Source organism: Talpa occidentalis, unplaced genomic scaffold (assembly GCF_014898055.3).
Source record: "Talpa occidentalis isolate TD23 unplaced genomic scaffold, MPIMG_talOcc4v2.1 talOcc4.12, whole genome shotgun sequence".
NCBI classification, from domain to species: Eukaryota; Metazoa; Chordata; class Mammalia; order Eulipotyphla; family Talpidae; genus Talpa; species Talpa occidentalis.
The window spans coordinates 40,458,092-40,482,679 of NW_023601212.1; the positions used below are offsets into that span (position 1 = coordinate 40,458,092).

A 24,588-nucleotide genomic window follows, 5' to 3' on the forward strand; every position below is an offset into this window, starting at 1 on the left:
GGGTGACTCAGTCCCTCCCTGTGGCCATAGCTGGACCCCCGCCTGCCCCCTCCATCCAGCCTTTACATCTGGGCAGAAACCTAGTCATGAGGGTTAGGATGGAGACCCTGGGTTCACACGGTCTGATGATGGTGCCCCTCCTCTCTAGAGTGACCAGAGCTGTGGGGTGAACATCATGCCCCCTACCACAAGGGATCCTGACAGGTCCCCTTTGTGACACTGACATCTGGCCAGGAACTCCCATCATGTCCTCCTCCTGGCGTTTTTGTCTGAGTCCAAGTGAAGTGTGCTCACATTCATGTACATGTGAGATGGTGGTGCTGTGAATTTGTGTGCAAAGGTCTGTATGTCTGCATTCACCTGTTTCCATGTGTCATGGGGACCATGTGAATATGTGGCACAGGCTATCTGTATTTTTTTTAAGGATTTACTTATTTATGCATACAAGAACTGGGGTACAGGCCAGAGGTGCTGGGGGTGGGAGGATCTACTAGAGACAGAGTGGGGAACAGAACAGGCTGAAATACAGTGCTGAGGGGAGCAGTGGGCGAGACAGGAGAGGTCTGCTGTGCCATGTGGGTAGCTTTCTGGCCAGGGATTGAACTCCTGCTGCAGGGGCTGTGGATAGCTTCAAGGTGCTTAATCCCTTGTGCCAACAGGGAGGCCCCAGGCTATCTGTATTATATGATGTTGTGGGGGCCTGTCAGGGACTAGGGCACATACTCTTCTATTAGGGATTCTGCTTTGTGTATCTCTTTGTATGAGAAGTGTGTGATAATTAGTACCTCAATGTGACTTCAGTGACTATAGGTTGTATTTATGTGACCATGTCCTACTTTTTTTGTCATGTGTCTTTCTATAACATGACCCTGTCATGTGTGTCCTTGGTTTGTCCATACCTTAGGACAATCTGGTGTCCCTGTGTGTAGCCTTATGGGCTTGCATGTCTCACCCTAATTTACTTTGTGGATACTATTTGTGGTGATGATGTGACAGCATGACCATCTTGTGTCTGTCCCCCAACCCCCATCTCCATGTGAGAGGGGTGACTAAAGTCCAAGACTTTCATCTGTTTGTGTCTTATTTTGTCTTGATGGTGATGGCATGATTTTATCAGAGTGTCTGTATGTGCCAGCTATCTGTGTATGAAGATGGCCCAATGCCCCTACCACAATCTGTGTGATGGGTGTGCCTGTATAACTCTCTGGGTCTCTGTGTGGTTCTGTGTGTGACAGTGTGACTGTGTTCACTGTGGGGCTCTCTGGACTAGTGAAGCTTCATGCCAACATGTGGCAGGTGTATCCTGTGTCCTTGTGACACTGGGTCAGAGAGCTTGGGACCTTACTGGGGGTGTGTCAAAGTCAACAGGGACTGGGACCACTTGCAATGCAAAGATGGACTCAACTGGTTGCGGGGAGAGTGAGCCCGGCGTCCCCCTACTGCTCTCCACAAGGAGGGCCCCTCCCCAGCTGCGGAGGCGCGTTGCGTCGTCGTGACGTGAGACACAACGGGGGTCACTGCGTGCGTGAAGCCCGACGCGGTCGTGCGTGTGAGCGCGGGGGTGGGTTAGCTGCGTGTGCGCGTGCGTTGGAGGGTGGTGGGGGGGTCCCCTCCAGGCACAGCCCCACTCCTGGGACTCTGGGCACTGGTGAAACCCGGGAGGGGGCCTCTGTTAACCCCTTCCTGCCTGATATGAAACTTGTGGCCCCTCTACCTAGCGCGGGGGCTTCCCCGGTGCGCGGGGCCGTCCCTGTTAAGGGAGGAACCCCCTCCTTAGAGCTGAGAGACCCCCCCAGTTACCATGGGAACCGGAGCTCCCCGCGCAGCCCGCAGCCCGGTGCGTGCTTCCTCCTCCCCCTCCTGTACTTACTCCAGCTCCTTTGTGCCCCCGGACCAAATGCTTCCTGCTCCTGGTCTCTGGATGAAGGGGGTGGGGTCAGCAAGGCCAACGCGTTTGTGACTCAGGCCAGCCCAGGGGTCCCTTGGCTGCCGTTGACCTTGCTCCCCCTTTTCACCCCCATGACTCATTCCTCTCATCTTTTCCCACGTATGACTCAGGTCCCTGGGGAGGGGGCTGTGGATTTTGAGACCCCCTCCGGGCAGTGGGGGCTGAAAACCAAGTTCTGGGGACATCACACTCCAGGAAGAAGGACTCCCCCTGCAGCAGGCCGGCCGGTGGCCTCCCTTAGCTGGCCCTCACTAAATTCCCTAGAGACTTTTCCCCACTACTGAATTGCCAGGGACTCCCCCCACACCCCAGATCTCCGGGAACCCAGCCCCCAACCCCCTCCTCCCCCAGCCCACAGGAAGTTTTGGCAGAGCCTGTCCTGGCGATGAAACGGTTAAAGCCGTTTTCTTATTCATTTCATCCAGAGGCCCCATTTGACTCAGAGCAAGCCTGGCGCCCCCTTGAACTGGGCCTCCTGGGGGCCAGGGTTCATACTTCACCCCACATGTACCATTTTTAGAGAGGAGAGGGAAGGCAGTTGGTGAACTAGTTGGCTGGGGGTCTTGGGTAGCTTACAGAACTGGGTTCAGATCCTGATTGCCTTGTTACCATCGGGATCTCAGTTTCCCCATCTGCAAATGGGAGGTAATTATGTCTGGCTCATTGTGGTGTTATAGGGATTAGGTGAATAATAGCTGGGACGCTTTGCATCCAGAGCTGGGCCACAGGATCAGGGAGGGAGCATGGCCTGGGGAAGGACCTAGGCTTCTGTCTCTCAGGCCTGGATATTAGGGTGGCCAGCAGAAGTGACTAGTTGCTGGGCAGGCCATGCCCCACCCAGGCTCTCTGAGGCCATGGGGTTCATACTGTCCACCCCCTGTCCCCGAGGGCACCCAGGAAGTGAGAGGCGGGGCAGGAATGAGGTTGAACCAGTTGGACCCGTCCCCTCCCCATCCCCCACCCTCATTCCTGGCTCTGACAAGCCCCTACCACCACACTGTGGCCCCACCCCCGCTGCCTTGGACTCCTGGGTCCTAACCAGAGGGTGGCCCAAGGGAGGGGATGTTGGTGGAGACAGCGTCTCGGGAACATCCTGTGGACTGCTGTCTGGACAGACAGGAGGGTCAGCCCCTCCCAGACCAGGGTAGAAACTGGCTGGGGACAGAGTAAACATGGCCCAGGGTGGCCAGACTTGGGGGGGCAGGGCGGTAATGAATGTACACATACACAGTCACCCTGAGAGAAACAGTCCAGACACACAAACCCCTGGTCACAAACAGACTGCCAACCACGATACAATGACAGAGTGAGACACACATCTGGGCAAGACAACCCAGCAACAGCTATCATACACAGACACAGTGACGCAGCAGGCTCAGAAACAAGACCAAACACTTGAAGACAACAATTGACAGACCAGAGGCATGCAGCAAGGTGTATGTGACACAGGTAAAGCAACCTGGCACACAGGCAAGATGGACACACAAACAAACACAAAAGACATGGCTATTCATGGGAGAGAACACAGTCTGGCAGATAGTGGGGAACTCATGTGCACTGAGGCAAACCCGACAGGCTAGAAACATAGGCAGGCCTGACATACAGACACAAGGAGACAGTGTATGAATGTGATCAAATCAAAGAGAATGTACAGTCATATTTAGTACAAATATCTCAAGAGCTACAGAAGATATACACACACACACACACACACATGCTGTCAGATTCTGACACAAGATAAAGCAACATGTATACACATACCAACAAGGTCCCAACTAAAAAGATAGTGAGAGGCAAAGGAAATACCAACCCATGGAGTTATGGACAGAGGGGGCATGCAGACACCACCATGGAGAGTGCCAGTCTGCATACACACTCAGAGATGCTTCTAGAGACACCACAGTTCTCACAGATACTTACTATCTCACTGGTAACATACATACACTTCAGATCCACCAGCAGATATAAGCAGATAGACTGACATTCACAGACGTGGCCTGAACAGACAGTCACAACCAGCATAGAGAGCAGGTATAGGCCATAGCCACACATTCATAGACACACTGGCACAGAGACACTGACAGACCTTAATGGCTAACGTAGTCATACCAACACAGACCAGATACATGCACATGCACACACGTGCAGCCACAGAACTCATATAGACATACACACAGATCAGCAAGATACACACATACCACAGATTTCACATAGATTAGTTGCAAACACACACTGGCCACACACACATGCCAGCAAGTTCACAAAGACACACATAGACAGATATACATAAATCAACTTGATAGGCACAGACAAGCACACACATATGCACACACAGACCAACCATAGACCACGCCTGGGCCAGCTATAGACCACGCCTGGGCCAGCTATAGAACACATACACATACACGCTAACCCCAGAGCTCACATAGACACACATATAGACCAGCCACAGACACACATGTACAAATCTTCTGGATACAGACACACACACATCTCACACAGGCAAGCCATGGACCTCACACAAACATATCTGTACCACACATGAACAGGTTAACCATATGAATTCCCAAACAACTTCTATATATGCATATAGGCCAGCCACATGCAGCCTGTTCCACAGACCACACACACACACCCCTTCCCTTTACCCCCAACACAAAGTAGACCGGCCCTAAACACTCCTGCAGAGTTGGGCTAACACATATGTACTGGATACATATGATAAGTAGGGAGGCCTATGTACACATAGGCCTATGTGTACTGGAAAGACAGGCCTCTCTCACAGGCCCTGACACCAGCCACACACAAACCATATTGACCAGACATACTAGATACACATGTGCTTCTGGGACCTGCCAAGATGCTGGGGGCTCCTGCTGAAGTGCTTTGGCACTCAGGGCTTTCAACCCTATGTGTCCCTCAGAGATTCTGGCACTTCCTCTCTCCAAACACATTCTCTTATTCCTCCCTCCCTACTTATCATTTCCCCCAGGATACCAGCTCTGCCATCTCCATTCCTGGTGAGGTATGAGCCTATTTTCTTAGTATATCCCCTGTAAGGGGGGCACCCAGGATCTCAGTCATGCTCAACCCCCCCAAGACCTTACCAGCAGTTGGGGGGGGTGTCAGAAACAGCTTTGTGGGAAACTCCCCTCATACCCAGCTGAGTCAGCCTGAGGACACAGACTCCTTCCTGCTTCCAAGAAAACCCAGTAATTTCCTCTCTGGGAGAGGGGGTAAAGGACCCCCAAATCACAAAGGTGGGCAAGGGAAGGTGTCTGGCAGGCTAGGGGTTCTTGGGAAAAGGCCTCTGTGATTCTCAGCCTCCTCTTAACCCAGCTGCCTATCCACACCCAGGAGCAGGGACGCAGGAGGATGGGTGCTAGGACTTGTGAGTTCCTGTCCTTGTCTGCCCACTGGCTGACTCACAGGCAGCCCCCAGCCCAGTTTCCCGGTTAGGACCCAGCCAGTCAGTGGGGCCAGGGTGGGGGTGGGGGGGTCACCAGGCTATTTATAAGAAGGAGAAGTCCCTCATGCCAAGACCAAAAGCCCCAGAGAGACCATGGGTGGGGGTGGGTGAACTTCCTCCTTATTCTGCCCCCCTCAAGGTCCGTGGCCCTTGGGCAGGACTGATTGGCCAGAGGCTGATCGGGAGCCCAGGCCCTGGGCAGTACCCAGCATACAGGCTGAGCGGGGGAGGGGGCTCCCCTCACATCCTCCCTCCTCACCATCAGGCCTTGGCGCCAGTGGGGCGGCGTGAGGGGGTGGTGCCCAGGCCACAAGGGTGAGAATGGCAGGGGCCTGGAACCGGCTGTACCAGCTTGGCTGGGCCCCCGCCCTCCCTTCCTGGCCCCACCCCAACCCCTGCTCAAACACCCATGCAGAATGCTTGGAGCCACCAGCCATACTCCAAGCACCCCTGACCTCCCCCCCCCCCCACACATACATACACACATCAGTATCCCCCTTCCCTGTACCCAGACCCTGTGCTCTATTTCTCTCCAGATTAATTAAGACCTTTTGTGAAGGGGCCTGCAGACCTTGTCATACAGTTGGTACTGCATAAATGTCTGTATAGTGGCTAATGTTCCTGAACTGTGGGACAGCAGGCAATTCCTTAACTTCCTGTACCTCAGTTTTGTCCTCTCTTAAATGGGGATAAAAATAGCACGTGCATTTCACTTAGTTGTTGGAAGCAGGCAATGACTTACAATGTGTAAACCACTTAGACGAGTACCTGGCCAATGGTCAGAGCCATATTAAGTGTTAGCTATTAAAATTATAATTATTATTTCTCAGTCTGTCTGCCTATCTTTAAGTGTCTCTGAGTGAGTCTCTATGTCTGCCTGCCTGACGCTAACCCTGCCCCCAGTTTGTCTCTCTGGGCATCTCTCCTTGCCCTGACCTCTTGCCCCCATATGTGTGCTTTTTCTTATACTGGCCTAGCCCTCCATCTGGACCCTCTCAGGATCCGCCCTCAACTCTCTCCAGGCCTCCCCTGGCATGGCCAGCCTCAGCACTGGCCAGGGCTGACTCACTGTGGCCTCTTGGCTCATGGGACCTGCAGGTTGGCTTACTGAGATGCTGCTGCCCTCTGGCCAGACCTGCCCAGCCCCCCAACGCTGCCCTCTGCGCCCCCGCAGGGCCCAGCCAGATGTCAGCTGCAGTTATTAGCATGGGCGGGAGACACAGACCTGGCAGAGTGCCTGCCAGACTCAGCGGCCACTGGAATCTCCCTTGAGCCTAGGGCGGGGGAGGGGAGCAGTTCAAGCAAGGGAAGGAGGAGAGGGGGCACCCAGGGGTCACAAGGACCCTCTAAAGACCCAAGAAGGGGATGCCCCAGCTTTTCAGGGGATCTTCCTCCCTAACACCAGTACTCTACTGGACTTCCCCTGCCCCTACATAGCTTAGTTTCTCTTTCAGTCGTTTCATTTTTCTTCTCTCTCCCATACTTTGTGCGCTCCTGCCTGTCCAACAGACTGGCTAGCCCCCTGACCCTCAGCTTCTCTCTTCCCTGAAGAAACTTTCATCCTCCAAGAGGATAGAGGCTTTTCAGAGACTGAGCTTCTCATCTTTTGTGCTAGTGGCTCACTTTTAATTGCTTGGGAGTCCCATGTTAAGTCTAACTAGAAGCCTCACCATCTAAACCTCCACTTTGTCCTGGAGAAAGGCCTATAGTTTCCTAAGATTTTCCCCTTGGATTTTCAAGCCCCTCTGACTGGAGGGGAGGGAGACACCTTGGAGAGAGTGGACACCCCCATATATATTATGGATGGTAGAGGGCCCCCCAGATAAAAACAGAAGTAGGGCCCTTAAACACATGAGTAAGGGAGCGTGCATTTCAGTTCTTAGGGACTGAGAGGGGTCCCAGGGTTCCCTAGGGGCTTGGGGAGGGGTCCCAGGCCCCCTGGCAGAAAGGAAGGGTGCCCCGCCATAGGGAGGAGTCAGCCTTGCCAGCCTGTCTAGGCGCCCTGGAGGCCTAGAGGCATAGGCCCGCCCTCTCCGCACCGTTGGGCCAGGGGCAAAGTCCGACCCAGGCCTGAGGGCAGGCAGGGACCTGCCAGGCTGGGTCGGGCCGGGCCGGACCTGGTAGGACGCGGCCCCGGATTGGCTGGGTGGGGCCGGGCCAGGCAGTGGGGCCCCGGGGGTGGCGGCCTGGGCTGGTCGGGACTAGCCGTCGAGGGCCCGGGCGCACCCTGGGACCTGGCAGATAACCCGGGCTCCCAGCTTTTGGCTCAGGGCCCTGGGACAGCGTTGGCCCCACCCCTTCCTGTGCCCTTATATGGGCGTCGGGGAGAGCCAGGGTTGGGGGGGCGGGAAGGTACCGCCCCGCCCCCAGACTTTCCCGCGGCCGCCCGGCCAGTTGCCATGGCGACCAGGCCCCGCTCCCCGCTGCGTCCCCCTCATTTGTGCCAATGGAATCTTCTCCGGACTGCTAACCTCGGCACTTGCCGTGGGTTGAACCACTGCGGGGGGCGAGGGGTGTGATTGGCGGCATCTACGTTGGGCGTGTTCGGCGCACCCTTGCCTCCCCGAGGGTCGCACACCCAGGTTCCTCTTCCGAGGAACTCGGCTGGACCCGAGGCGGGGCGTTATGTCCCGCAGGATCCAAATGACGGAGGCAGGGCCGGGCTCCTTCCCTGGGGCCTGTTGCCACACTTCCTGCCGTGGTGCTCTTTCCCCAGTCGGTTTCTAAGGAAGGAGTGGGGTTGGGCGACCGCGCCCGGGCTATAGGGCTGGTCCCGGCATAGGAGCCATCAAGATGTCGGTCGAGCCCAGGGTCACTGGGGGAGGGTTTTGGGATGGGGATCAAGTGTACAGGCGCCTAGCGGTGCTCTCGAGAGGGGGCGCCAATCATGGACGATCCAGCCGTCCGGGTACCCAGGAGCCTCCTCTCATGGTTCAACCGGGGACCCTCTGTCATTGTCATGATCCCAGTGATCCCCCAACCTCTGAGAGTTTCCATCTACCTCACATACTTTTCCTGATTCACTGTACTCCAGAACTCTCACTTGCTGCATATCTATATCCCTCCAATTCCCTCTTCACTTTTATGGGGGACCCTCAAGACTTTCCCAGGGCTCCAGGACCCCTACTCTTTTCTTACATAATGGATCCTCCAGTCTCTCCCATGTATCCTTTTGATCTCCCTCCTCACTTTTCCTGGGCTTAGTCTCTGTTGTGAAAAGTCCAGAACCATATCTCTTTGAACTCGGGACCCTCACTCAATTCCTAAGTCGTGTGTCTCCTTACCTCTCCCCTCCATTTACCCTGCTTAGCCCCACCCCCTCCCCGTTCTCTCCTTCGTGGGGTCTCCCAGTGTACTTTCAGTCTTCCAAGCCTCCTCAGTTACCGCGAATCCCCCAGGCCTTTCTATGTATATCGTAGGACCCCCTCCCCCCGACACACACTTGCCCTGTACCGGTTCTACGTCTCTCTCCTGGCGTACTCCAGGGGAATCTTTGCTCTCCCCGAAGACTATCCCAGTGTGCCTCGAACCACCCCTGCACCCCTTTTCTCGAGTGACTCTGTGTCCCCTGAGCCCCTCCCCTGCAGCCGCGCCGAGCCACCCAGCCCGTGGCCGCTGTTTACAAGGACACGCGCTTCCTGACAGTGACGCGAGCCGCCTCCTCCCCTTCCCCACGCTCTAGGAGGGGGGCGCGGGGGCCCGGCACCAGCACCAGCCAATCCGAGCGCACTTCCGCAGCTAACACTCGCCGTATAAAGGCGTGTGGCTCGCGGGGAGCAGCAGGGATCTTGATCGCGGCCAGGCAGTTGTCGGAGCCAGCAGGGAGCGGGGAGCTGGGGGAAGCGGCACCAAGGAAGCGAGCGCGCCAGGGAAGGCCGGAGGGAATCGAGAAGCAGCTCAGAGCTTCCGCGCACAGCAGCCGGCGGGCTTCTCCCGGCCGGTGCCAGCCTCCAGGAACGCGCGTCCAGACACCCAGGCGAGCTACCACCGGGAACAGCGCGTCGCTAGCAGCCGCGAGGCCCGGGGCGGCCCCGCAGGGACAACACCCCCGCCCCCCACGACCGCCCGGGCCGCCCGGATGTGCACTAAAATGGAACAGCCCTTCTACCACGACGACTCTTACGCAGCAGCGGGATACGGCCGTGCCCCAGGCAGCCTCTCTCTACACGACTACAAACTCCTGAAACCCAGTCTGGCGCTCAACCTGGCTGACCCCTACCGAAGTCTCAAAGCTCCCGCGGCGCGGGGTCCCGGCCCGGAGGGCACCAGTGGCGGTAGCTACTTCTCTGGCCAGAGCTCGGACACGAGCGCGTCGCTCAAGCTTGCCTCATCGGAGCTGGAGCGCCTGATCGTCCCCAACAGCAACGGCGTGATCACTACGACGCCTACGCCCCCAGGACAGTACTTTTACCCCCGCGGGGGTGGTAGCGGTGGAGGCGCCGGGGGCTCAGGGGGCGGCGTCACCGAGGAGCAGGAGGGCTTCGCCGACGGCTTTGTCAAAGCCCTGGACGACCTGCACAAGATGAACCACGTGACACCCCCCAATGTGTCCCTGGGCGCCAGCGGGGGCCCCCCGGCCGGGCCCGGGGGCGTCTATGCCGGCCCGGAGCCACCTCCAGTCTACACCAACCTCAGCAGCTATTCCCCAGCCTCTGCGCCCTCCGGAGGCGCCGGGGCAGCCGTCGGGACTGGGAGCTCGTACCCGACGGCGACCATCAGCTACCTCCCACACGCGCCGCCCTTTGCTGGCGGCCACCCAGCACAGCTGGGCCTGGGCCGAGGCGCCTCCACCTTTAAGGAGGAGCCGCAGACCGTGCCTGAGGCGCGCAGCCGAGACGCCACGCCGCCGGTGTCCCCCATCAACATGGAAGACCAGGAACGCATCAAAGTGGAGCGCAAGCGGCTGCGGAACCGGCTGGCGGCTACTAAGTGCCGGAAGCGGAAGCTGGAGCGCATCGCGCGCCTGGAGGACAAGGTGAAGACTCTCAAGGCCGAGAACGCTGGGCTCTCAAGCACCGCTGGCCTCCTCCGGGAGCAGGTGGCCCAGCTCAAACAGAAGGTCATGACCCATGTCAGCAACGGCTGCCAGCTGCTGCTCGGGGTCAAGGGACACGCCTTCTGAGTGCCGCTAACCATCTACGGACCTTTCTCCATCTTGGACGGCTGGGCGCACGCCTGCAGCGGGGCGAGGGGACATGCGGTAGGCACCGACCCCGGGGCCTTGGGATGCCGAAAACCACAGTGACTCCAGCGCGCCTGCTCTGTGCCCAGTGCTTCCACCTCGACGTTTACAAGCCCCCCTTTCACGTTTTTTGTATTTTTTTTTCTGCTGGAAACAGACTCGATTCATATTGAATATAATATATTTGTGTATTTAACAGGGAGGGGAGGAGGGGGCGATCGCGGCGGAGCTGGCCCCGCCGCCCGGTACTCAAGCCCGGGGAGACACTGGGGAGGGAACCCCCCCGCACCCTACCTTCCCCACCTCTGCACCGTACTGTGGAGAAGAAACACGCACTTGGTCTCTAAAGAGTTTATTTTAAGATGTGTTTGTGTGTGTCTGTGCGTTTGTCGTTCTGACTTTTTATTGAATCTATTTAAGTAAAAAAAAAAAATGGTTCTTTATTAATTTCTGTTGTCTTTTTTTCCAAGCCGGGAGAGCAGAGGGAGGAGAGTACTGGGTTACCCCCACCCCAATGCTGTTTGTGGCTTGCTCCTATATCTCTGTCCCCTCGCCAGCTCTATCCCGGTTGTCCACTCGCCAGCTATCCAGCCTGGGTTTCCAACCCTTCTCGCGTCCCCTTATATCGAGGGTTGGCGGTTCAGGGCTGGGACTAAGTCCAGCCGCCCAACACAAGGGAACGGGGTATTTGGGGCGCGGCGCTCAATGCGCAGGCGCGGCCCTTCCCAGCCGCGCGCGCAGGGGCTTTCCCCGCTGACGCAGCGGAAGGGATACCCATATATGGGTGGATTCTGCCCTGTGACGCGACGGCGGTCTCCGGGCAGATTCCGGGAATCCCCTCCCCCGCTCTGCCGGGCAGTGCTGCGGCGCCGGGAAGGGGGCCGGGATTTTCCCAAGCGGGTGGCTGCCGGGGCCCGGAAAACCCCAGGCCTGGTTCCAGAGCGTCCGCAGTGGGCGGGCCGCGCTTCGGGAGCCACCCCAGAGCCTCCCCTGAAGAACTGACGCGGGGGCCCTGCCGAACCCACGCTACGTCCTTTGGGCCAGACAGGGGCGGGTAGTTGCTGTTACCCGCGCGTCGTTGCCTCCGAGGGGTACCCCCCTCCCCCGCCCCCCAGGAAGGGCGGCACCGCCTGCCAGTTTCCCCTCCCAGAGCCAGGCCCTGAGCAGGGCGAGTGCCAGGTCTGGTCCTGCCGGGGTGGTTGCTGGGGCCGCCGGGCGCGGCTACAGTCGCCCTGGCACGAGACTCCCTTTTCTGAGGCTGGGACGGGTCGGAATGTGGCTGGTGCTCCCCTAGGGGGTCTGGTTGGCTTCGGAGCTGGAAGCCCCCAGCAGAGAAAAACAAAGACCGAGAAATCAGGTCAGCCAGTGGTGGTGTGGGCAGAACAGACAATGTATTTATAAAATACTGAGCGACCCGATCCTGGAGGCACAACTTCCACCCTGTCAAACTATAAACAAACATGATTCAAAGATGGTGGTAAGTGCTTGGAAGAGGAAAAAATTATACAAGTGGTAGTGAAGGACCAGGGGGTGAGATGTTTTAAAGAATGATTGGACCTTTAACTGACTTTAAATCAGATCTGAAGAATCGGGGCTCTAAGGAAATTCTGGGTAACAGCATCCTGGGCAGGGAAAACACAAGTTCCTGTGGCCAGAACAAGATCAATCTGTTAAAGAATAGGAAGCCAGTCTTTCTGGAATGGATTGAACCTGGAGAGGGAGATAAAAGTCAAGGAGTACCATGCAGAGACTTGGGGAGGAATGTAGGTAAAATTCAAGTCCAATGTCAGTGGCCTTTGGAGGATTTTAGGTTGGATATGTGTCAATATGTATATAATGTTAATATGTATGTAATGTGGTGTATGAATTAAATGAGGTGTTAAGTCCTGTCCTGTGGAAGTGGGGGCTCAGAGTAGCAGTCACTTGTCTGAACTTGTCCTTCAAACTGTACCCTAGGATTTGTGCCTTTCTCCTAACTGCAGCTTCCCAGCCTAACCTTCAACATTCCATCACAGAGGGGACAGGCAGACTTTTCAACATGGACTGGGGAAGAGCTTGCCATGGGGAGAATACATGCAACTCAAATTGCCACTCATGGTAATGTTCTCAGGACTCAGTCCCACCTTCTTTTCCATAACATGGAACCTTCAAGCTCCAGGAACTCATCCCAGTAACCATTAAACTGGGTCCTGAACTTCATGTTCTTTCTTAACATGCACGGTGATCGGGGTTCTTTTTTTTTTTTTTAAAGATTTATTTGTTTGTGTGTTTATACATACAAGCACTGGGTAGTCAGAAGCGCGGGAGGGTGAGAGAATTCACCAGAGCCAGAGCGGGGAGCAGAGCAGGCAGAAGGACCCAAGTACACTGCTGAGGGGAGCAGGGGGCGGCAGGAGAGGTCTGCGCGCCATGCAGGACCCTCCTCCAGTGGCCAGGGAGCAGCCAGGGATCAAACCAGCGCCGCATAGGCTGCGGGCAGCTTCGCAACCCAGCGCTCAACCGCTGAGCCACCAGGGAGGCCCAGATCTGGGTTCTATATTCCCATTTTCCTGACCAGAAGTTGACACAGCTCTTAAACTGTATTTGAATGCAGGCTGGCTGATGGCAAACTGTGGGCATTGCCCTACAAGGCCAGATTTCAGGATATAGGACATTCTGGGATTTGTACCATTCAAGAGGCCAGCAAGCTCCACCTTGCAGACCAATTTCCCTCAGGTAGAAAGTGGCAGTGTGGTAGCAGTGTGAGGTAAGGCTGCCACCTCCTGGTATAAGTAAGTAACTACCGACTCAGTTTTTTAGGGGAATTTAAAGAGAGGCAGAGGGGAGGTACCAGGACAGACCACACCAACACAGGCTCAAGTTCATCCCTAATACTTTATTAGTTATCTCTAGGCCTGTTCCCTGCTTAGATGGGTTCCAGAGAATCGATCAACATTCAGCTCCCAGGCAGGAGCATAAGACCTTGGCCTACCCTCTAGGGTAAGGTCTGTGGGGATTCAAGGTGCAGGTCTGGCCTTTCCTGCATCATCACAGGGTACCCAGACGGGGCACAGGTAAGGGCCAAGAGCCAAAGCTTTCCATCCATCTACTAGCTTAGTTGTGTTTGGAGAAGTATTCCTTGCTGTCCTCCACATTGGGCTTGATTGTGTCACTGCCTGGCTTCCAGCCTGCGGGACAGACTGTGGGAAGACAGAGATTCAGGTATGAAGCTACAACTCCATATACAAAGTAAAATGAAGAGGAAGGTGTAAAGTAAAATCCTGAATTCAAAAACCAAAACAAAACAGAGCCAAGCGGTCCAGGTCCAAGACCATACCTCATGTGGAGAAAAGCCCTCCCAGGCCAGCTGCAGAATTTTCTGACTCATTTTTACTACTTTTTGGACCCTGTAATCCATCTCTTCCCCAGCCCAGCCTCACTGGATTCTGAATGTTTGTGGTCAGGCTATATCCTCCACATGAAAAGGTACTCTGATCCAACCAATATTATTCAAGCCTGCCATGCCTCTTACGTACTTTTCCCCATGGATTTCTACAACCTCCCTGGTCCCCAGCATCATATTGGGGTATTTCCTTCCACCAGCCCAGAGGTGCTTGACTGAATTCTTCAGGGACCCTCATGTCTACCCCATGCAGGTGGCAGAGCAGGCAGCGAATGTTCTGAGTGATAAAGGAGCTTCATAAATATACATGTGTGAACCCCTTAATGCATGTGTCTGCTCACCTTCCCCGTGCTCATCAGTGTACTGGAAGGCCTGGACCAGACGCAGAGCCTCATCCACAGAACGCCCCACAGGCAAATCATTGACAGTGATCTGTCGAAGGACACCTTTGCCATCGATGATAAAGAGGCCCCTAGAAACATCAGGGTCTATAGTGAGGAAGCGAGATCTCCTGTTGCTAGGACCAGGGAAGAGAGTGCTAACTCCTGCCAGCCACAGGATTGGGGGCAGGAAGCGTATAGCCCAAAAGCAGTCCCCTCACCCTGGGGAGGAGGCCATTGAGGGGTGCAGTGGGCCCCCGAGTACCTGTAGGCAATGCCCTCATCTTCTTTCAGTACACCATAATCGTGGGACAGGCTTCTGGTTAGGTCAGCTAGCAGAGGGATGTTCAGGGGGCCTAGGCCTCCCTCCTTCCTGGGGGTGTTGATCCTGGAGGTGGGGGAGAGATGTCTAGCACAGCAGGGTCCTCACCCTATGCCCGTGGGTGTGATAAGGGCTCAAGAGGGGTTGCTGGTGGTGAGAGATAAGGGGCTTTAGAGCAAGGCCTTGGGAGCTCCACCTACCGCACCCTGAAGTGGGTGTAGGGACTGTTTCCCACAGCTGGGAAGACTAACCATCCAGTCAAGTGACTTCACATGTGCTGGTAGCCTTCAGCATGTTAGGGCAAAGAGCATGCGTTAGAATCCCCATTTTCTCTTCTCCGTGTTCTGGGGCCCAGCCCTTCACTTCTTTAAACTGGAGTTTCCACGTTCATGAAATAGTTTAAATAGGGCAACACAGTCTCCCTTGCCAGAACTCAGCGAGATAAAGCAGCTGCAAGTCTCAGCGCCAAGCAACTAAGTTTCCAAATGCTAATTACCGTCTTCTTTCTTAAGGACTAGGGCGTCACATTTCCATTATTTTCAAGATGGAAAAGGGAGGCTCAGGGGTTGAGCAATGGCCAGGAGGCGGGCCACTAAGCTGGGTCACGCTAGGCTTAACTGCCCCTTCCCCCTCCCTGCTGGTCACCGCTCATACCAAGCCAGGTGAGTGAATTGAGAGTCCACAGAGACCCCCAGAACTTCGCAGCCAAGTTTGCGGAAGTCCTCTGCGTGTTCGCTGAAAGCGATGATCTCCGTGGGGCACACAAAGGTGAAGTCCAGTGGGTAGAAAAAGAGAACCACATATTTTCCTGGGGGAGAGTTGGAAACAGACTAGGAGTTAGGACCCAGCGCCTCCGGTGCCTGGGTCCCGTCCCCACCTGGGTCCCTCCAGGTCGCCCTCACCTCGGTAGTCGGAAAGCTTCACCTCTTTGAAGGCGCCATCCACCACAGCTGTGACCTGGAAGTCCGGGGCGGGCTTTCCGATGTGCGCGTTGCCGGAGGCCATGACTGAAAGCTGAGACCCCCGCCCGGTCAGGCCCGTTGTCCTCGCTTCCCAAGGTCAAGCTACGTGCTGGGCCGCGTTATCGAGTCCGAGAGGCGGAGGCCGCAGCACTGCCCCTCCTCCTCCCCGGTACCCCGGTCTGCGCAGTCTGGAGGTTGCGGGAGACCCGCCCCCTGACCAGCAGAGGCAACCCGCCCGCCCCCCGCCATTAGCGCGTTGGCTCCCGCGGAATGTCGCAGGCCCACCCTAGGAGGAGACGGCGAGGCCTCAGTTGCAGACTGGGGGCCCGGAGACGAGGCCTGTATTCCAAGGCTCTGGCCTCGGTTTCCACCGTCAGGACAAAGGCGGCCACAATAGCGGTCGGGGAACAAAAGCGGCTGGTGCTAATGTCTAAATAGGAGCTGCTCCTAGGGAACTTCCCCCCAGCCGGGTGCACTCTAGGTGTCCCTACCTGGGTGGGCAAGGGCGGGATGCAAGGAGCGGCAGGTTGCAGAGACCAGCGGGAGCGCGGACTCGCGTTCTCGGCACCGAGTTCTCTTGGGTCGTGGAGCCTTTTATATGCGGTAGACCCATGACGCACAGGGCGGGGAGGAGGGGGCGGCGGACTAGCGGAGCGGTCGGGTCCACTGGCTCCGCGGAGTAGGGGAGCGCTGCTGGCCGGGTCAACGAGCCTGCAGCAGTAGGGGGAGACGCACGCCAGACCACCGCGCCTGCCAGTAGTGGGGAACTGCAGGCCCCGGGGCCCCGCGAGGAACTTGACCCGGGTGCGCGCAGAGGGCGGTTGAGTCCGGCATGTTCCGGAGCCCGGCGGTGCTGCCACTGCCGCCTCTGATGCTTCTGCTGCTGCTGGCGACCCCTGCTCACGTCTCCCCCGACTATCATTACTTCGGGGAGCAAGGTGAAGGTGACACCTGGGAGCAGCTGCGACTGCAGCATCAGGAGAAAGGTAACCACAGGTCGTGGGTGTGAAGGTGCCTCATTGCCCCACTCTGACAGCTGACTGCAGAGAGACCCTTCTCCATGGACGTCAAATCTCTGCCCAGCTTCCCACGGGTAGCATCCCCTTGAACTGTGTTTCCCCCTGAGGCTCAGTTTTCACACCAGTAAGTTATAATTGAGACTGCCTGTAAGCAGCTTAAGGGGGGAAGTAAGTGTGAGCAGGCAGTAAGTACTGAAGTAGACCCCTCCATAAGCTCATGGGTAGGTGCTAGGAAGGGTGGAGACTGAGATAGAAGGGGACAAATAAACTTCTAAAATCAGAGACGACCTGGCTGAAAAAAGTAGTCAGAATGACAAACAAGTCAAAAACTTTAGGGGGACGTGTGGGAGGAAGAAGGAATGGGAAGTGCCAAGGCCAAAAGGCCTGACAGGAATAAAAACAGGCCAGTAATTTGTAGTGGAGGCATAGTGAGAACATGAGGTGTCAGCTTTGTGAGCTGTAGATTGGGATCAGATCTGTTTCATAGGGACATAGGGAGAAGTCAGTACAAGAACATTGTGAAGGGTATCTGATAAGCTCTTACTGAGTTGTAGCTGCTTTAAAAGTGGTCATAATAATTGTTTTTGTTCTACCTGGTTGCATAGCACCAGGGGCTTTAAGTATATTCATTATGCCAATTATGTTATTAAATTTACCACCTGACAACGCTCCTGGTCAGGTGGCCCTTTGCCAGCTGGACAGGCTTATAATCACACCCCTGAACCCAGGAGTCAACTTCAAATGGTGGGCACCAAGGGAAGTTGCACCACACTTGCAAATAGGCAGGCTGGCACAGGTGGGAAGTATAAATTTGCAGTCCCTCTGGGCTGTTCACCAGGTTCACCTCTGAAGAGTGGCTTGCTTTCCCTGTTCCAACGAGAGGGTCAATGGTGGGGTTCCTGGCACAAAGCTGTTACTTGTTAGTCTTTATTCTCCTTTCCTAGAGGAGGGTGGCATGGGGGTGGGTGTTCCCCCCTACCTGGCCCTCCATCCCTAGACGTGGAGGACTCCATCCTTGGCCCGTGGGGAGAGTGGCAATGTCACTGTGACCTGGGCAAGCAGGAGCGCAGCCGAGAGATCCTGGGCACTGCTCCAGGCCCAGTGTTCATGGACCACAAGAACCTGGTGCAAGTGCTGCCCTGTCGGCAACAGGATTGTTCATCCTGCAAACCAATCAACTGTCACTGGAGACCCTGAACCCAGGTGAGAAGCGCTGAAGAGGCAGGGCCTGGGTGAGCTGGCAAGTCCAGAGCGGGAGTCCCCAGGGTGGATGGGAAAAGGGAAGGGCAATAGGAGAAGGGGTACCTGGAGAGCTCCAGAAAAGGAGAGCTGAGGGCCCTGGGTCTGGAGCCCGAGGGTGGGGGGAGGGTGGAGATTTGTGCCCCATTGATAACCCTGGAGAAAGGAAGAAAGTTGTGTGTGTGTTTGTGGGGGTGAGGGAACCAGAGAAGGGGCGAGGGGACTGCAGGAAATGTGACTGAATTAGGGACAAGAAACTGATGAGGGGCCTCCCCTGGTGGCACAGCGGTTGAACGCTGGGCTGTGAAGCTGCCCGCAGTCTCTGCAGCGCCAGTTCTATCCCTGGCTGCTCCCAGGTCACCAGAGGAGGGTCCCACATGGCGCGCAGACCTCTTCTGAAGCCTGCTGCTCCCCTCAGCAGTGTGCTTCGGTCCTTCTGCCTGCTCTGCTCCCCGCTCTGGCTCTGGCAAATTCTCTCACCCTCCCGCGCTTCTTACTGTACCCCGTGCTTGTAAAAATAAATAAATAAATAAATCTTAAAAAAAAAAAAAAAGAAACTGATGAGAGGCAGAGAACCACAGACAGAAGATGTGAGCCCTGCTGAGATCAGGACTAGGAGATGTGCGGCCTAAGTGGCAGAAAAATCTGGGAGGTGTGAGCCTCACTATTATAGGGGAAAAGCGGCCTCCCTGGTGGCGCAAAGGGTTAAGACGCAACCTGTGAAGCTTCCGCAGCCTCTGCAGCACAAGTTCTATCCCCTGGGCGGCCAACGAGCAACCCACATGGCTCAGCAGTGTACTTTGGTCAATCTTCCTGTTCTGTTCCCCACCTGTGTCTGGTGAATCCTCTCATTCCCCACAACTCTGGCCTGTACCCCAGCTCTTGTATGCATAAATAAATAAATCTTAAAAAAAAAAAAGATAGGGAAAAAGGGAAGAATGGTGGAACTGGACGCAGGACTCTTAAATAATAATTGAATGGAATGAGGCAAACTGCTGGGTGGAGACTTAGCAGGAATCTATTGCATCTGGGGTCTAGGTTTGTGGCTAAGGAATGGGTAACCCAATGACAGAAGGTTGGAAGCTGTGTGTGTGTGTGTGTGTGTGTGTGTGTGTGTGTGTGTGTGTGTGTGTGAAAGAGAAGTTGGGGTGCCCCCAAGTTCAAACAGGAATTCAGTGAGAACTGGAACATCTGCTTCAGGGGCTTTAGACTCTCGAGTGGCAGGGACCGGGAGTACAAATGGCCTGAATCCAGGTAGGGGATGCCCACAGTCTTGTGGACACCGTAAATACGTGTGCTGTAGTGCTTGACCTTCTATGACCTGACAGGGCCTGGTCCTCCAAGACCCACCTCAGTTTCGCATTATTTTGCTCTTCTACCAGCCCCCCTGTGGGCGGGGCTCCAAGGACCCCTGGGCGGTGCTTGTCAAACAACCCCGCCCATCTTGTTCCCTGAACGAGGAGCTCAGTGGCCGGCCTTGGAAACTACAGTTCCCAGGGAGACTCGCGCTAGCGGAAAGGCGTGGGCTGCGTGTGCGTCGGAGGTGTGTCCTGTGCGCCGATTGGTCAGAAGCGAGGGCCGCCACAGGTTCCGCGGAAGAAGCGCGCGCGAAGACCGACACCGCACACCTTATTTCTGTGAGCGACTGTGTCGACCAAGGAGGCATGAATCTCAACGTGCTGGAGAGAGACAACACAGGCCGCTATCGTCTGAACTCGCCTGTGCCTGCGGTGTGCCGCAAGGAGCCCTGCGTCCTGGGCGTTGATGAAGCTGGCCGGGGCCCGGTGCTGGGTGCGCCCCCATAGTAATAGGGACGGAAGTTGCACCACACTGGGCGGGCGTTGATGGTGGTGACGGTGTCAGCAAAAAAGGGGTTATGGTGGAAGGGGGGTGGCGCCTTTCGTGGACTCACATATTGGACCTTCCCTAGGCCCCATGGTATATGCAATCTGTTACTGCCCCCTATCGCATCTGGCAGATTTGGAGGCCCTGAAAGTGGCAGGTGAGCCTGAGGTATACTTCTGGGGAGGAAGTTCCTGGGCATGTGCAGGGATTGGTGCGAACTGGAGGGGAAAGCAGAAGCTGGAAGAGCCAACTGGTCCCCTTTTCTTCCAACCTTTCTCCCAGATTCAAAGACCCTGTCAGAGAACGAGCGGGACAGGCTTTTTGCGAAAATGGAGGAGGACCGAGACTTTGTGGGCTGGGCACTGGATGTGCTCTCTCCGAACCTCATCTCTACCAGCATGCTTGGGCGGTGAGGAGTCCCGTGGAGGGAAAGCTAATGGGCTGGAAGGGATGGTTGACTAGAATGAAGTTGAATGGTCTCTGTTCCCCACTGCAGGGTCAAATACAATCTGAACTCCCTGTCGCATGATACAGCTGCTGGGCTGGTGCAGTATGCCTTGGACCGGGGTGTGAAAGTCACCCAGGTGAGCTGTTAGGTTGCTCTCTTTTGCTTACCTCCACATAAAATGGGAGTTTAAAAGTGCAGTGGGCAATACAGCATCAGGCATATCTGGACTACCTGAGGAATATTTGTTACTATTGATTTCCTGTGTCTTTTCCTGCCATAAATGTGGAGGACCAATCCTACCCCACTCCCATGTAATATGTCTTTGTATCCTAAGAGCTCAGTGTCCAGAACAAATTCTACAGTCTCTATACTAGCCCAGGGCACTCTCCCTTTCCAAGCAACTATCCATACTCTTCCTTTTTCCCCATTGTCACCCTCCACACTACTTTCACCTCCCCCACTACCAATCTGCTGATCACACAGCAGTCATCATTTAGAAATGTAAATCTTGACATTTAATTTTCTGTTCACAGTGGAAATTAAATCAGAAACATTCACAGGCAAGTGAAGGAGGGTAAGATTAAATTATCAGCAAGAAATATAAACTGACATTGCATTGCATGCTCTGAGGCAAAGAACAGGTTGTTTTTAAGAGAAGAACAAGGGAAAAAACACACTTGAATTATTTGAGGAGGTGGCTGAAGCCCAGTGCTGGAATGTGGAGCTGATGATGCAGTATTGGGGTGGGTAAATGCCTTCAGAAGTTCATGGCCTCTTCAAGGGAGACAGGTGGTGAGGGGCTAAGCAAATAATAAAGGTTATTTCTGGGAATAATTGGCATGGAGACCACTTTCCCCATTAGCTCTATGATGTCATTGTTTTGTCCCGGCCATTGGGCCTACTTCAGGGTTTTTGTACTGGCTGGGTTGTTTGTAGTTTGTCTTTCTGAGTGTTGGATGAATGAAAATATTTCTGTCACCTGGCAGGTATTTGTGGACACTGTGGGAATGCCAGAAAAGTACCAAGAGCGACTGCAGCAGCACTTTCCCGGCATTGAGGTGACAGTCAAGGCCAAGGCAGATGCCCTCTACCCCGTGGTCAGCGCTGCCAGCATCTGTGCCAAGGTCATTCCCCCATTGATCATGACCTGCCTTCAGCATTACCTTGGGTAGGGGGAGGCATGGCTGCTGTTGGAAAGGATAACCCAAGTGCCTGTCTTGCCCCAGGTGGCCCGAGACCAGGCTGTGAAGAACTGGCAGTTTGTGGAAAAATTGCAAGATTTGGACACAGATTATGGCTCAGGCTACCCCAATGGTAAGCAGATGGTGATGGTCCTACCTGCCCTAGGAGCTTCTCTGAGAGCAATGGTAATAACCCTGAGGAGGCAGGCCTAGTCTGTGTGTTAGGTTTTTGTTTTTTAAAGATTCATTTATTTATGGGGGCCTCCCTGGTGGCACAAGGAGTTAAACACCTCAGTATGAAGCAATCCGAAGCCTCTGCAGCATGAGTTCGATCCCCGGCCTGCCAGGGAGCAACCCACATGGCGAAGCAGACCTCTCTTGTCTCGCCCGCTGCTCCCCTCAGCAGTGTATTTCAGTTAGTCTGCCTGTTCTGTTCCCCTCTCACCCCCCGCATCTCTGTCCAGTGCTCCAGCTCTTGTATGAATAAATAAATAAATCTTAAAAAAAAATAAAGATTTATTTATTTATGCATAGAAGAACTGGGGTACAGGCCAGAGGTGTTGGGGGTGAAAGGATCCACCAGAGAGAGTGGGGAGCTTGACAAGTAGATCCACTGAAATACACTGCTGAGGGGAGTACCAGGTGAGACAGAAGATGTCTGCTGCACCATGTGGGTTGTTTCCTGGCTGGCCAGGGATCGAACTCATGCTGCAGTGGCTGCTGATAGCTTGATAGTGTGGTCTTTTAACCCCTGCGCCACCAGAGAGGCCCTGTATGTTAGGTTTTCTAAGTTATTCTTATTCACCCCACTCTGGTGGAAGAGACTAAGGCCTAAACAGTGCCACTTACTCATGCCACAGCCAATGTGGGACAGAGGGAAATTCCTTCTCCCATGCTTTCTGCCTCCCTCTGTGTTGTTTCTCTGGAACCCAGTGAGGAAATGAGACTATAGTGGGCTTCTTCCATTAGTTAAGGGGAGAGGGTCAAGAGTGAGGAGTACTGACTTATGTTTAGTGGCTGCCTCTTAAATCCATTTTCTTCCCATTATGAGGCTCAGTCTCCTTGTCTGAGGTAAAGATAATCATAGGCCCCCCTGCCTTGCCCTACCCACACATGTTCTCACACACCACAGGACCGGAGGAAAAATTCTGTGACTGGGTTCAAGAAACCCTTCTCCAGTCCTTTCAAGGCCTAGGGCAGGACATAATTCTTTTTTTTTTTTTTTTTTTTTTTAAAGATTTATTTATTCTGACTGGGTACAGTCATAAGCACGGGAGGGCGAGAGAATTCACCAGAGCCAGAGCAGAGAGCAGAGCAGGCAGACTTATGAAGTACATTGCTGAGGGGAGCAGCGGGTGGCAGGAGAGGTCTGTGCACCATGTGGGACCCTCACCTGGTGGCCAGGGATCGAACTGGTGCTGCAGAGGCTGCGGGCAGCTTCACAACCCAGTGCTCAACCACTGCGCCACTGGGGAAGCCCCAGGACATAATTCTGATTGCAATAGGTGAGGCCAAAATGAGGCAAACAGGTCCAGACAAAGATAGTCAGTCAGAGAAGTACGAGTGGCCCGTAAGGTCCTGAGGCAAGAAGCTGTCTTAGCCAGTAGGTGATTCCTTAGCTACTCTGGAGGAGGCCTGAGGTAGCATGGCAGGACCTTAGATGCTAGGCTGAGGAGCTTGAACATTATGGAGCTTGGTTTGTCACTATTATCCACGTATCCCCTCCCCCAGATCCCAAGACAAAAGCCTGGTTGAAGAAGCACATGGAGCCTGTGTTTGGCTTCCCCCAATTTGTCCGGTTCAGTTGGCGTACAGCCCAGAGCATCCTGGAGAAGGAGGCAGAGGATGTTATCTGGTAGGTGTCCTGGAGGTGCTATGATGAAGGTGGATGCCTGGGAGTCCTCCTCCCGCCACCCATGTCCCCAGGTGGCCAATATCACCATCTCTCTCCCACAGGGAGGACATGCCAGCAGGGGATCAGGAGGGACTTGGGAGGATCACATCCTACTTCAGTGAAGGCCCCCGAATTCGTCCCCGCCTCCCCCACCGGTTCTTCCAGGAGCGTGGCCTAGAGTCAGCCACCACTCTATAGGCTTCACCTTGTACCCGTTTACCTACCTCTGCTTCTCCACCCCAATTTGTGATTAAAATTGTTTAAAGAAAGCCAATCTTGGGGGTTATGCTTTGGGGCTGACTTTTGGAACTTAAATAGGATGTGTGGGTCACCTTCCCCTCGGTGCTTAAGTTCAGCCTGAACAACATTTAGTAGACAGGAGAGGTCTGCTGCATCATGTGGGTTAGCTCCCTGGCTGGGATTGAACTTATGCTGCAGTGCCTGCTGATAGCTTCATAGTACTGAAACTTAACCCCTGAGCCACCTGGGAGGCTCCTAAAATATATTTTAAATATATGTATTTATTTATTTATACAAGCACTGGGTACAGTCAGAAGCGCGGGAGGGTGAGAGAATTCACCAGAGCCTGAGCGGGGAACAGGACAGGCAGATGAAATGCACTGCCGAGGGGAGCAGTGGGCATGGCAGGAGATCGAACTGGGGGTCGAACCGGTGCTGCAGAGGCTGCGGGCAGCTTTGCAGCCCAGCTCTCAACTGCTGCGCCACCAGGGGAGGCCCTATATTTTAAATATTAAAAAAATAAACAGGGCCTCCCTGGTGGTGCAAGGGGTTAAGCACAGCAATGAAGCTATCCACAGCCTCTGCAGCATGAATTGGATACCTAGCAGGCCAGGGAGGTGACCCACATGGCACAGCAGACCTCTACTGTCTCACCTGTTGTTTATCTCAGCAGTGTATTTCAGTCAGTCTGCCTGTTCTGCTCCCCACTCTCTCTGGTGAATCCTGTCACACACACACCCCCCCCCCACCTCTGGCCTGTATCCCAGTTCTTGTATGCATAAATAATCTTTGAAAAATGTATTTTAAAAAAAATAAACAGGATGGGCATCAGCTGGTATATTTTATTTTAATTTTAGAATGCATACTATATTTGTATGATACAGAATTAAACATGTTGTGAAGCCTCCCACTCTGGCCCTAGCTTACTGGTGGGCTTACTGGTGGGTCTCAGCCTGTTTGGTCTACTGTAATAGAAGATTGCAGGTTGGGTGACTTCTAAACAACAGACATTTAGTTCTGGAGATGGGAGGCCAGGATGCCAGAATGGTTGGATTCCGATGAGGACCCTTTTCTAGA

At 54.7% G+C, this 24,588-nt stretch overlaps 4 protein-coding genes across 9 annotated transcripts; 3 read left to right on the forward strand and 1 right to left on the reverse strand.

Moving 5' to 3' along the window:
• The first annotated feature begins 9,180 nt into the window (after window positions 1-9,180).
• Window positions 9,181-11,042, forward strand: JUNB (JunB proto-oncogene, AP-1 transcription factor subunit). The gene has a single exon (XM_037505920.2). The coding sequence runs from the start codon at window positions 9,496-9,498 to the stop codon at window positions 10,537-10,539; it is 1,044 nt and encodes a 347-aa protein (XP_037361817.1). The 5' UTR covers window positions 9,181-9,495; the 3' UTR covers window positions 10,540-11,042.
• Window positions 11,043-13,434: 2,392 nt separating this feature from the next.
• PRDX2 (peroxiredoxin 2) lies at window positions 13,435-16,241 on the reverse strand. The gene is made up of 6 exons (XM_037504377.2): window positions 16,137-16,241; window positions 15,586-15,697; window positions 15,338-15,491; window positions 14,627-14,749; window positions 14,323-14,453; window positions 13,435-13,778 (listed from the first exon to the last, which is right to left on the reverse strand). The coding sequence occupies exons 2-6, from the start codon at window positions 15,686-15,688 to the stop codon at window positions 13,693-13,695; spliced, it is 597 nt and encodes a 198-aa protein (XP_037360274.1). The 5' UTR covers window positions 15,689-15,697; window positions 16,137-16,241; the 3' UTR covers window positions 13,435-13,692.
• Window positions 16,242-16,374: 133 nt separating this feature from the next.
• THSD8 (thrombospondin type 1 domain containing 8) lies at window positions 16,375-20,064 on the forward strand. Of its 6 annotated transcripts, none has more exons than XM_037505925.2 (3): window positions 16,375-16,631; window positions 17,662-17,867; window positions 20,031-20,064. In XM_037505925.2, the coding sequence occupies exons 1-2, from the start codon at window positions 16,478-16,480 to the stop codon at window positions 17,859-17,861; spliced, it is 354 nt and encodes a 117-aa protein (XP_037361822.1). In that variant the 5' UTR covers window positions 16,375-16,477; the 3' UTR covers window positions 17,862-17,867; window positions 20,031-20,064. The 6 variants fall into 6 exon arrangements, with proteins under 6 accessions (XP_037361822.1, XP_037361825.1, XP_037361826.1 ...); XM_037505928.2 differs by lacking the exon at window positions 20,031-20,064 and adding an exon at window positions 19,394-19,430; XM_037505929.2 differs by lacking the exon at window positions 20,031-20,064 and adding an exon at window positions 19,367-19,393.
• Window positions 19,480-23,955, forward strand: RNASEH2A (ribonuclease H2 subunit A). The gene is made up of 8 exons (XM_037505921.2): window positions 19,480-19,694; window positions 19,834-19,905; window positions 20,031-20,157; window positions 20,245-20,332; window positions 21,183-21,320; window positions 21,423-21,510; window positions 23,109-23,232; window positions 23,334-23,955. Exons 1-8 carry the CDS (start codon window positions 19,568-19,570, stop codon window positions 23,467-23,469), a joined length of 900 nt encoding a protein of 299 aa, XP_037361818.1. The 5' UTR covers window positions 19,480-19,567; the 3' UTR covers window positions 23,470-23,955.
• The last annotated feature ends 633 nt before the right edge of the window (window positions 23,956-24,588 follow it).

Coding starts and splice junctions, on each gene's coding strand:
- PRDX2 (XM_037504377.2), bottom strand. CDS start 15,688: ATGGCCTCCGGCAACGCGCACATCGGAAAGCCCGCCCCGGACTTCCAG. Junction 14,454..14,626: donor GATGAGGGCATTGCCTACAG/GTACTCGGGGGC, acceptor TGATGTTTCTAG/GGGCCTCTTTATCATCGATG. Junction 13,779..14,322: donor CACTGATGAGCACGGGGAAG/GTGAGCAGACAC, acceptor GTCTTCCCACAG/TCTGTCCCGCAGGCTGGAAG.
- JUNB (XM_037505920.2), top strand. CDS start 9,496: ATGTGCACTAAAATGGAACAGCCCTTCTACCACGACGACTCTTACGCA.
- RNASEH2A (XM_037505921.2), top strand. CDS start 19,568: ATGAATCTCAACGTGCTGGAGAGAGACAACACAGGCCGCTATCGTCTG. Junction 19,906..20,030: donor GGAGGCCCTGAAAGTGGCAG/GTGAGCCTGAGG, acceptor CCTTTCTCCCAG/ATTCAAAGACCCTGTCAGAG. Junction 20,333..21,182: donor GGGGTGTGAAAGTCACCCAG/GTGAGCTGTTAG, acceptor GTCACCTGGCAG/GTATTTGTGGACACTGTGGG.
- THSD8 (XM_037505925.2), top strand. CDS start 16,478: ATGTTCCGGAGCCCGGCGGTGCTGCCACTGCCGCCTCTGATGCTTCTG. Junction 16,632..17,661: donor ACTGCAGCATCAGGAGAAAG/GTAACCACAGGT, acceptor CTCCATCCCTAG/ACGTGGAGGACTCCATCCTT.